This window comes from Rhinolophus sinicus, chromosome 6 (assembly GCF_057876585.1).
Source record: "Rhinolophus sinicus isolate RSI-liver-muscle chromosome 6, RSI-T2T, whole genome shotgun sequence".
Lineage (NCBI taxonomy): Eukaryota > Metazoa > Chordata > Mammalia > Chiroptera > Rhinolophidae > Rhinolophus > Rhinolophus sinicus.
Window position 1 is genome coordinate 6,225,553 of NC_142506.1, and position 12,619 is coordinate 6,238,171.

At 49.6% G+C, this 12,619-nt stretch overlaps 1 protein-coding gene across 1 annotated transcript in view; it reads right to left on the reverse strand.

Moving 5' to 3' along the window:
• The window catches only part of TG (thyroglobulin), a 211,028-nt gene that overhangs the window by 160,696 nt on the left and 37,713 nt on the right, over positions 1-12,619 (reverse strand). Inside the window, exons 21-23 of the mRNA XM_019724102.3 lie at positions 7,622-7,771; positions 5,104-5,274; positions 414-530 (exon numbers count right to left, since the gene is read on the reverse strand). Of these exons, the coding sequence (XP_019579661.3) occupies positions 414-530; positions 5,104-5,274; positions 7,622-7,771 (438 nt within the window). The remainder of the gene's footprint in view (positions 1-413; positions 531-5,103; positions 5,275-7,621; positions 7,772-12,619) is intronic.

Here is a 12,619-nt window from a genome sequence, read left to right on the forward strand (position 1 = left end):
GCACCATGGGACAACAAAGATGATTCATGAGTGATTGCAGGGTTATGAGATAATCCTTGTACAGATACAGTATGTTCGGTAAATGAAAGCTGTTATTACGCCGCTCTGGGCTCACTATTAAAATAGGTTTACCTCCTAACCTGGACAAATAGCCCTACAAGGAACTAGCATCCTTCATCCCCGCTCTCTCACCTTCAGCGTAGCAATGCCCTTGCCACACAGAAGCACTGTAAACTCGCAAGAGATATTATGAGGAGTTAAATGTACATTTGGGAGATCGACTGACTACAGTGTTTCTGAGAAAGTATATTTTTTCATGACAGTTTTAGTGGTTCTATTTGATTCGCCTGCTCAGATCAGTAGAGCTTCCTTCCACACCCGTCTCCAGGGGCCCATCACCCACCACCCTTTACCTGCCAAGCACTGCATCAGTCGGGGTTCAGAACCAGGGACCCTGGACCTGACGCCCACAGCCACGTCGGTACTGAAGACCACCGTAGATTCTGGAGCCTTCTCAAATTTCTGCATCACTGAGAGAAAATTGGAAACTTAGGAAATCTGGCTGTGAAGGGTAGGACCCAAAAAGAGTGTTAGCTCAACGAGTCACCTCCTGTTCACAGCCCGCGGTCACACAAGTGTCCCAAGGAGAGAATTCCCTTCTCAGGTAGTTCCAGCATGCTACCTCGTATGTAACCCTGAGAGCTAGGACGTACCATGCCACCCTTTATCTACCTCACTGTCAGGAAGTAAGGAGGAAATTCAGCATTATGTTAGTCCTTACAACTTATTGTACTTTCTCATTCATACTTATTTTCTATCTCAGTTGATATTTCCCTGTTCTTCTCTTTGAGTGCTAATTAGATCCTGTAATTATTTTAGTGAAAATCTTCTTTCCAGATAGCAACTGGACTTCTTTCTGGAAAGAGGTAAGTTATTTTTAAGATGACAAATAAAACATGTGCATATGGGTTCATGTAATTCTGAAAATGTGTCACGTGGCTCAGGCACTTTTGTGCCACTCTTTGCTTACGTGATATATTAGCATCTATTTTTCTAGCTACCATCAACACACCTGAGCTTCTGTCTGCTAGAGCTAACGTAGTCTCATGCTCACAGAACTGAACAAGGGAGGAAAAAGAAAGACAATTTCTCAAAGCTACAAGTCTTGGAACTCACTCTGTACCAAGCAAAAATCATCGTGGGAAACTCTCCAGGAATATTTATTGTCACAAGCCAAAAGGCCCGAGGGGGTCAATATTTTGCCAAAAAGACAAGTCCCAAAGCACATGAGCACTACTTTTTTACAGACCTAAGCATGTACCTGAGCACTTGTTCTCACACACATCTATTGCTTTATGTAAGAGACTTGTGTCTAGGTTGGTTTTCACTATGCTAATAAATTCAAGGTCATCCAAAGCAATCTTTTTGCAGCTTTCATAGTAAAGGCAGAAAAAAAAAAAGTTTATTCCTTTTGACATCAAGTTGGGAGAGGGGAGTATTAATACAATAGAAATAAGAGGCTTTAAGCCGTCATCAAAATTTTTGATGTAGAAAAGAATCCTCATTTTACCAAATGGTCCTTCCACATTGATCACTGAAGTTGCCAAGTTCATGTACTCAGCCCATACTCGACCCTTCTGCTCTCATCTCCTTCTCTCTCTTTTTTTATTTTAATTTTTATACTCCTTGTTATCATGTTTGTAGAGACTGCAAGCTCCAGTCCAGCAAACACCATGCTACATGCAGCCCAGTGCCCCTATGGCTTCAATGGCGTAAACCAGACGCTCACAACATCCTAGGAGACTAAACAAAATTTGAAAGGTCTTTCAGTTTCCAAGTAAAGTCTTCCCAGTAACCTAAAATGCAGTGAATGTAGTATTTCAGTTAGAAAATCTGTTAGTTTTGGAAAAGGGACACCTTGGTGGATAGAGACCTTCACGTTGCAGCACTCTATGAAGAAGCGGATGGCCAACAGAACAGAAACAATCCATGAACTGAGTTGCCAGTGATTCCATGGAATGCTGAGTTAGCCAGCAAATCCATATATTCTGTTATATAATTTCCCACACACCTAATTTCTACGTAACAGATATTTACAAAGGTCTTGGGTGTGTTTGGTCATGATTCTCGCACAATGCATCATGGCAATTTGTGTGCCTGTTTCCAAAACAAGGACAATGTTCTGAGAATATTTGAACCTCCACTAGCTAGGATAGTGGCAGAGATACTAGTTTCCTGTTTATTGGATGTATGCATGGATGGATGGATGGACGGACGGACGGACGGACGGACGGATGGATGGTTGGACAGATAGAGGAATAACTGCCAATACCATCACAACACCAGGAAACATGGAAAGAATATTATGGTGCTCTCTGAGGGTCTCAGCTTCCTGGTTGTGAGGGTTCAGCAGAATAGTATGAAAAATCCAGTACACAGTACCAAGTTAGTAAGTGCCAGGTCCCTTTGCCCCCAAGGGCACCTGCCTAAGTGTCAGGGCTTATAAAATTGGCCACAAAGAATTAGGGTGATGGGAAAATCTCCTTTCCTGATGACCTTTAGGAAACAGTTTCAAAGAAGCCCAGATAACTAGAGTGATCCATTCTTGCTGACAAGCACCAACAGCTACAGAATAGAACAAAGAGTAAGGTACAGGCCTAGCCCCAAAGGACAGCGCTGTCTAATAAGGCCAGAGCCCAGAGCGGCGGCTGAGGTATGCAGTTTTGCTGCATTCTGAGAGCAATGCAGACCACAGAAGAGTTTTAAGGGGCATTGCATAAACAGAACTGCCTGTTAGAATAATTGCTCTGAGGCATCATAGAAATCTCATTGGAGAGGGGCAGACTGGAGCAGGAGGGAGTCCGGAGGCTACAGTATAGCCCATGTGGGCGATAACCCAGGCCTGGACGCAGTGGGGGGGTGGGGGTGGAGAAGGGGCATTTCCCTCTACGCCTTTTGCTTTTTCAAGAGGACAAAAACCTCCCAAATGAGACTGCAATTTCACTCCCAAAGAGGAAGATTGTCTCAAAGGCAAGTTGAAAGGATTCTGAGAGGCGGGTTGACATCCCAGTGGGGAACCAGCTTCTTCACATGGTCCGACACGGAGCTTTAAGCTCAGCGCTTTGCACAGGAAGCCAAACATGCTGAGGACTGACTTGGAAGCTGCTGTAAGCCATCCCCCGGGGCATCCCTGCGCTGGCAACGCTGAGCTGGTCAGCTCATGAACACTGCTGGTGCCCTGACTAAACTGGGTCCTTTCCACTCCAGATGAACACAGGGCAGAACAAGCCAGGAGATGCTTTACAAAGTGCCCAGAGAGCCTTGAAATGGAGCCACCGACAGGGAGGCAAAGCGGGCTGGGGTTCAGAGGCAAGTGCTTGGGTGACAATCCCAGAATGTGGAGGAACTGCCAGCACCCTTGGGCAAGTGGCTTCCCATCTGTGGACATCTTTTCCCTCAATTTTGAGGGACAGCGAAGCTCTGCCGACCTGATCTCCTGAAGTACCTTCCAGCTCTAACTCCCCTGATTGCTATAGGTTCCCAGCAGAGAGAATGCTGGGGGGAAAAATAATGACTTTTGGTGGGTTTGCAATTTATCCATGGGGACACACACACACACACACACACACACACACACGCACACACCTGGGATTTACTAGTGCTTTGCTAGAGAAGGGAAAAGATTGTTCCGAACATTAGAAAATGAAAATTTCTCACTTAAATTTTCTTGGATGTTTTATGTCATTGGCTGCACCACTTTCCCTGGAGAGCAGGCCAGCTATGTGTGCACGTGTGCGTGTGTTATGTGTACACAAGTGTGCATATGCCGGTGTGTGTTTAATGAGGAAGCTGATAAATCCAGGTAGAAGCAGACTGTGTAATGGAAAGAATGGGTGTGAGAGTCAAACACACACCAGCCCAACTTCTAGGTACGTTATATCCTGACTCTGTGATGAAGATAAACACCCCTTGCCTTAGTTTCCTCAGCTAAGTTATTGGGGATGATAATATCTACCCCTTGGCACCCTGCGAGGTTTAAACAAGGTAGGCTATATAAAACACCTGGCACGGGGCCTGGCACACAGTAAGCCCATGGACGTCAGGCTCTCTCCTTACACAGAAATCTAAGAGGCTCTGGCAGCCAGGCCTTGCTCTCAAGCGTGCAAAGGTAAGCCAGGCCCTCGGGCCGTGGAAGGCGAGTCTGCAGAAAGGTGAAGCAGACTCCCGAAGACAGAGGAGGGCAGACTCAAAGGGCCGTGCAGATTGCCTCGGCCTGGCCCTTGTTTAACAGATGAGGAAACAAGGCAACTGGGGTTCCGGAGTCTGCTGATCACGCTGAGATTGTCTGACCTCTGATAGGCACCTCACTGCTAACGCAATGCACTCCCTCACAAGGTAGCATTACTATCCCCATTTTACAGATGAGGAAACTGCTGAAGGCACGTGACTTGCCCAAGACTACACAGCCAGCCAAGGACAACATTAAACGGGTTCTGACCCCACTCCCATGACACTTAGTCTGGTAGAACCTTCGTCAGTTCACCCAAGACTTTCCCATCCATTAGCTCATTGAAGACCTGTTTGTTGTTTTCATAGGATAGAGTTGACCTTCACAGTGTCTCAGGAGGCAGGCCACTGTGGGGCTGAGGATCAGAGAAGTTGAGCAACTTGCTCTGGGGTGCCCAGCAAGTGAGTTATGGAACCAGGACTGGCCCTTAAGTCTTTCCACCATATCCCACTGAGGGAGAAACGCTGACCAGCTTTTGGGAGGCAAGCGGCCCACACACAAAAATGGGAAGCTCCTGTGGATTAACTTTGAAAATTCATTTCTCAGGCACCCTGAAGTATTTATGAGGTTTCATGGTGTCTGAAACTTACTTTCCAGTGATTAAAAATGAGAGAGAGAACAAAAGAGCAAAATTGTTGGATCTACGTGACAATATTTGTTCATTTTACCATTCGTTCAGCTCCGACAGAGAGGAAAACTTCCCAAAATAAAAGTTGGAGACAAAAGCATCTCGCGTGTCTCTCCCTTTCTAGAAAGCCCTTGAGAGCACATGCCCCCTTCCCAGGAACGTGGCTCATTGAGGGGTCTGCACATACTCAGACACTGGGCGTCCATGAGTGGGGCTTCCGTCTCCGACCACGGCAGCCTCTGCCCCTCGCCATCCACACAGAAGGCCTTCCCACTGTCCCTGTCCCTCTGGCTGGCTCGGTACTGGCCATCCTGGTCACACTGCAGGCCCATCTCATTCCTCTGACAGTCAGTGACACCTGGAACCAAGAGAAGGACACCACCATCGATGACATGCCTCTGAGATCCCCTCCCCTCTGGACTCCCAGGCTCCCAGGCTCCAGGTCACACACTGAGCCAGACACTCTCTAGCTTAACAGTGTTAGTGTCCCCACCCTGACCGAAGGACGATGTCCAGACTCCCTTTGGGCCCAATAAGGCCCTGGTGGTGATCTGGCCCCACCCGTCTAACTTGGCACATGTGCCCTGTGCTTCCAGAGTCTGCTGCCTGCACTGGGGGGCGTCCGCCCACCCCTTTGCTGACACCACTTGCTCAAACACACGCTCAGCTCAGCTGGTTCTTCTGGTGCGCCACTCTCCCCAGGCCTCAATACCTTAGCTCTTCGCGTGCATGGGCTTTCATTTCAATCCTCGCTTCCTCAGGGAAGGCCCCATGCCCTGACTTCCCACCGTCACACGCTCCTATCTATCCCCGCACCTCTCCCCACAGCAGGAAGCCTGGTTATTTCTCCCACTTGTCTGTGTGAATGAATGGTTGACGCCTGTCTGCCTCCCACGCCATTGAACAAGCTCCAAGCAGGCAGGGGCCCGATGGGTTTTGTTCCCTATTGTATCCCAGTGTCTGACACATAATACAAGCTACTCCCTGTGATATTGTGATTTATAATAAAAAATACATGGGTCCCCTTTGTCCCTGTTTCTGGCACAGAGCTCCCAAAACTTTTGGACTTCCCTAAGTGATAAAAGCCAGAATGGGGTCTTTTATTATGTTAATGAGGTGGCTTTTGGACAGCACTTAGGGATGAGGGCTGGTTGCCAGGGGAAGCTAGGTAACTAGGGGGTTGGAAGTTTCAGCCCCATCCCCTGACCTCTGGAAGGGGACAGGGGCGGGAGGTTGTATCCATCACCAGTGGCCAATGATTCAATCAATCATAACTCTGTAATGAAGCCGCCATAAAAACCCAGAAGGACAGTTCAGAGAGATTCTGCATTGGTGACCACCTGGACACTGGGGGAGTCTCCCCCTGGAGAGGGCTTGGAAGCTCCGTGCCCTTTCCCCGCACCCTGCCCTGAGCATCTCTTCCATCTGGCTGTTCTGAGTTATCTTCTGTCACAACAGGAGGTGACCTGGCCTAGGTCACAGAGATGGGGATGGAAACGGGTCTGGCTTGTGCCGAGTCTCAGCCTCTTCTCTGCTCCCTGCCATTTCGGTAGCGCCCCCTCCGTATACAAGGACGGTACCTTACATGAGTCCCCCTGTAAAAAAGCATTCCTCCGGCTGAGTGACAGCACTTCAGTTCATCTCGGACCACAGCGACTGGGGTCAGTGTGTACAAACTGAGGGTGATGCCCAGATGTCAAGAACAGCCTTAGGTCTCGGTGGAGTGTGTCTTCTCCAGGAGGAATGGCGGACTCCTGGCCTATAAAATGCCTCTTCCTTTTGCTTTCTTGGAATGACCACCCTACCGCCACTGCTGTGCTGACCAAGGAAACTGCCTTTATCAGAGAAGGTGACTTGATGTCTTCTGATTAATTATTTTAAAATTCTAGACGGTATTCAGATTTTCAGTAATACCCATAGCACTTTGCCTCTTGTTGACACAGTTTCAGGCGAACATGAAAAGGGGCACAACAAGGAAAGTTCTGGGTTCTTGCTAGGAAAAACCCAGCAGTACCCAGGCGACTATGAAGTAAGCAGGCCAAGGGAAATCACGTGACATCTGGGAAGGCCACAGGTACACGCAGTCCTGACCAATGTTTGGGGCAAAGGGAATATGAGCTACACCGTGGTAATGACTGTAGGTGGAAAATATCTTCCACTTCTCAATCTGATAAGGTTGACTTACCAAAATTGAAGTTTCGGAATCAGCCAATGCCAAGATCAAAGGCCAGTTATGTCACTTACTAGCTGAGTGACTTTGGCTACATGACTTCTCTGAGTCTTATCTGTAAAAGTTAGGCTTATCGTATTTACCTAGGAGGGTAAATACGAGGGGGGATTAAATGACACAACATGAGAGAAATGTGGGGCCTAGATCCCCCACAGAGGAGAAGCATGCAAACACGGTGGCCCCTTTGATTGTTGTGCTGTGTGCCAGTGGTTCTCAATGTTGGGCATTTTTGCCCCCCATCCCGTCGACATGTTTGGTTGTCACAACTTGGTGGGGGTGGGGTGTGATACTGGAATCTAGTAGGTACAGGCCAGCGATGCTGCTAAATAAACATCCTGCCCCCCATGGGAACGGCCCCCACAAAATGCAGAATTATCTGTCCCAAACTTTCAATAGTGCCAAGGCTGAGCCTCCCTGCTCTGGCCCCACTGCACTACAGGGTTTCTTTTCCAAAGCAGGGCCCTGCAGAACTTACAGTGAGTCTGGCTGAAAGCTCCAGCCGAGATGGTCGTTCTGCCCCTGGGACATGGGACACAGCTCAAGCTCCCTGCTCGTTCTTGGTAGAATCCAACAGGACAAGCAACACATTGCTCATTCTGAAAATAGCTTCCTTCGGGACACTTAACTAGAAAAGATAAACAGAGAAATGAATGACGGTAAGGGTAAGACACTGGCTTTACAGTGACAACCTCACAATGAGCAGGTACGCGAAACCCCAAAATCGGTCCAAGAGCTCACTGATTGAAAGAATGCATGTCGAGATTCCGCTGTGTATCAGGCCCTGAGAGCCCAGGATACGTGTGAGGAAGGTGGGCAGGGTTCCTGCCGTCCAGGAGCTGACAGTTAGTGGAACGAGAGGATGCTGGACAGGAATCTCAGAGATGGGAGAGGAGGGAGTGCTGGTGAGGTCGACCATCCTGAGTGTGAGGCTTGAGACCTGAATGATGAGAAGTACCCCAGGCAGAGACCTCGGGGAAGAGAACGCCTGACAGAGCGACTAACTAGCAAGTGCCAAGATCCTGAGGTGGGAATGAGTTTGGATTATTCAAGGAATGAAAAGAAAGAAGTGAAACAAAGCTAAGTACTGAGCTAGAATGCAGCAGACAAAGGGAAGACGGCATGAGGTGAAGCTGACGGATGACGGTCCATCCACAGGTCACCATGGGATCAGTTCCCAGCGTGAAGGACATGGGCCCAGTGGGGATGCAAATGCTGGGGTGGGGGGGTGTGAAGTCCCTCCCCACTACACCTCAATGACTTTGGACTTCTCTGAGGTTCCATTTCTCTCTGTAACACAGGGATTAATCCTAGTAGCTCATTGGAGTGTATTGGTGACGTTCGGAAGCACGTATCATAATGCCCAACTTGTCAGTGTGCTCCGCAAAGGCTAATTACAATATTTTTGCACTTGAGGGCGTCCTTCCTGGTAGCCAACATCCGTTCTATGGGGCCATTTCAACAAAGCAGCACCGTGTCACTTGCCTCATGTGCCTCCTCCTGTTGGGGACCCATCAGTCATTCACGGCCTTGCGCAGACTTGGGGCTACGGTGAGGTGAGTGAGGCGCCCAGGCCGCAGAACTGATGGAGACCCTCCCTGCCAGGTTGCTGGGCTCCTGTGCACTCAGAAATGCCACGTGGCCTGAGAGTGAGGCCCCTTTCCGTCCTGCACCCTGCAGGCCTCACTTGCCGCCTTCTTTCCCGCCCTGTTCCCGTCCCTCTGCCCATGACAGCGCTCCTGTTCCTCTGATCCTGACACTCCCAGCCCCGCCTTCTGTGCCTCCCCTATGACATGGACTAAGAAACCAGAAACCCAAGCTGGAGAGATGCATGTCTCCTAGGAGCTCTAGGTGAGGGTGTAAGGAGCTTTGCTCTGAGGAAAGTGCATGAACTTGGCCATGGACTCTGATGGCTTGCAGAAGCGGGTGGGGTAAGGAGGTTCCTTTTAGTTTCTTTCTTAGTTCAGGGTTGTGTCCTCAAGAGTTTGCCAAATAACTCCGAGAAGAAGTGAGCTGTGGCCCAGTGGGGGTGGGAGCTGCAAACCTGCCCACTCTGGGGAGCACTTGCCATGTGGTGGCCCCAGTGTGTTTCATGTACATTACCACAGCACGCCCACGAGTTCATATTGTAGCCCCATTTCACAGATGAGAAAACTGGGCCTCAGGACATTCAGGCATGACTCCCTAGCATGCTTTTCTGCAAGGGCCTGTGGGGGAGTAAAATTCTAAGATATGCCAACCACAGTGCCAGATGTGTTAGTGCGTTATCTCACAACCCAGGTAGAAAGGTCTCATCTCATTCTAGACTGGAGAAAACTTTCGTTCAAGGTCAAGGTTCATCAAGCAAACAGAAGGTGATGGAGGTGGGATCGGAGCCTCATTTTCTCCAAACCAAAGCCTTTTCTCCATCCACCAATTCAAGCACCTTCGTTTGGCACAGCAGTGAGTGCAGACGTGTGGGACGTGCTAGAACGGAATCAGTGTTGACTTAAGAACTGCCGTCTCTAGCAGGCATGCACACTTGGCATTTCTGAGTAAATCAGAAACTCAAGACACATCCTGGAAACGGAGCGATGTGTTTTCTGGTCTGCCCTGAGCGATTCATGCCCCCCTCGGGGAGCTGGGTTTCATTACTTCTATGAGTCAGGTCGTCGATCATCTCGAGTATTTGAACCCCAGTACAGTAGCTGTTTTTTCAAGTGGTCTCCACATTCATTGCTAAAGGAAAACAAAACCTTTTCAGCACGCCTGAGCTGCCCTGCCTCCAAGCTTGAGATGCAAGTCAAGGGGCAAAGAGCTGGGAACCCACTTTTGCTGCAAGGTCAGTAAGTTTTAGGCCTCTGGACTCTGCTCAAGGAACATGCCTTCTGTTCATCAAGAGTCTTTTCCACTTATGGCACACTTGTGTAAGTCAGAATGAGATAGTGGCTGGATTACTGTCCTTCGCTCGGCAGGTGGGTCCTCTCAGAGCCGCTGCGTCCATGGCAGCGACTGGACATACACCCTTCAGTCAACTCCCTCCGTGGACATCACGGGAAAACCCCTTTGGCTTCAGTTCCCCCCTCCATAAAAGGAGACCATTGGGCCTATGTGAGTTTGCAAGCTTCACAAAGCTTTAGCGTCGTGCCAACTTGTTCCCATGGTCCCCCAGCAATGACAGCCATGTTTCTGCTGCAGAAAAATAACTGTGAGGAAGCATCATGGTCCTTCACCCTTTGGCCTGTCTGATCAACCCCGTGCCTGGTCCTGCCACTTTCCAACTTAAAATTCTTTCATCGAGCCCACCCCCACACCAGCCCAGGCCCCGGGGCCTCTCCCAGTCTGCTCCCTGTCTGTCTCTCTGGCCCCATGTCCTGCCACGTTCCCACACACCTCATTTTCCAGCCATATAAACCGTGTGCACTGTCCCCATAAAGCCACAACACCTCATGACTCCCTGCTTTCACACTGACCTCCACGCCTGGAATGCTCTTCATCACTGTGGCACCCTCCACACACACGCACACACGCACACACGCACACACGCATGCACGTACACACATCCTTTCTTGTCTGCTCTTGTCTGAGCAGCAATTTCAGCTCCCCTTTCAAGACTTCTTGCCAGCCTGTGTCCCGTGCCCCCTCACCCCCACCCCCCACCCTGGCCCAGCAAGCCTTCTCTGACTGCCCTGACTGGGATGGAAAGAGCTTTTTCACATGATCATTTAGCTGTCTTTTCACTTATCTCTCCCCCAGCTAGACTGTGAGTTCCTGGAAAGTACAGCTGTGAGTTTGGCTCCCAGACCCCACCCCCAGGGAATGCTTGCAGGCACAGAGGCAGTACTTCTCTGACCCGGCCCTTAGCTAGTACCCATCCTCCATCTCCTGCGGCTCCACCTCTTGGCTCCACTCTAGAGGGCACGCCTGAGGTCAGTGAGCTTCAGAGTAGGGCTCCCAGACCCCCTAGTCAGCACTACCTGGGGTGACTATAAAAGCAGACTCTGGCCACATACACACACCCCACTCCTAATTCAGTCTTTGGCAGTGGCGCCCAAGGCTTTTGTGATAAGTCTGAGAACACAGTGGCAGGTGCTCTAAACACCTTTATCGCTATGAGCGTGTTTCCCCCACCCTGGCAGGTGGCGCCATCCACTCCTGTTGCCATTTGTCTGGGCTGCTCTGGTGAGGTGGAAAGATCATGAGCTCTGGTCCCAGGGGACCTAGGGTTACTCACCCACAGATAAGTGGTTTCGTGAACCTGACCTTTGAGTCAACCCTGCTCTGGCCACTCTGGATGCAGGAGCTCATTTTACGTGAGTCCCAACCTCTTCGTCTGTCAAATGGGGAACTTACCTGCCCCAAGGGGCCGCTGTGAGGGCTAAATATTTGTGAAGGTGTATTTAAACTGCAAACTCCTCTGAAAATATCAGTGGGAAGTGGTTGTGTTTCTAGTTTCTGTATTAAGATTTAGCTGCAGCTTAAGTTCAACGTGAAGTTTAGAACTTGGCATGGATTTCACGAAAGGAAAGGCCATGTCGCTTCTGTGTTGCAACCAATATAAATAATGGAAAAATAAATAACTGAAAACATCTTCTCCTTCCTTCTTCAGCTCAGGAAACACGCCTCTGCTTCATGCCACGCAAAAGGAGGGCTTTGCATCATGAGACCCCCCCCCAGAAGTTTCAGCAGTAGACAGAACAATGGCCCCCAAAGATGTCTACGTCCTAATCCCTGGGACCTGTGGACATGTTAGATTACACGGCAAAGGGAAATGATGGCTGCACACGGCACTGAGGTCGCTAATCAACGGACCTTAACATAGGGAGTGTGTCCTGGGTTATCCAGCTGCGTTTAATCACAAGCATCCTTAGACGTGAACGACAGACTCCAAGGAGCTGTGGCTACAGAATAATGGCCAGAGAGCCATGACACTGCGGGCTTTGAAGGTCAAGAAAGGAAGCCATGAGCCAAGAAATGTGGGCAACATTTAGAAGCTGAAAACGTCAAGGCCACGGATTCCTGCCTGGGGCCTCTGGTAGGAATGTATCCCAGCTGACACCTTGATTTTAGCCTAGTGAGACCTATGTCATGATTCAAACCTGCAGAACTATAAAATAACAAAGGTGTGTTGTTTTAAGCCACTAAGTTTGTGGTGATTTGTGGTAGCAACAGGAAATTCACACAGCTTCCCTTCAAGGAATTTGCAGCTGCATTCTAGTGAGACTGGCTTCCAAGGCTACCTAAGTACAAGGCCAAGAACAGCTCCAGTCAACCTCTACCAGGGTCACTTCCCCTGAGTGGGCAAGCCCTGGGCCGATCTGTGGCCAATGGGGGATGGTGGTGAGTAACACCTTGCTGTAACCAGACTAAGGAATGTCATGGGGCACACGGCATGGACATCAGCCTTCTCCACAAAGACCGTGCGGCCCAGGCCCTAGGGTCCAAGCTTGTCAATAACTAAGAGGAAGGGATAACTTCATTCGTCAGGGTTCTTCCT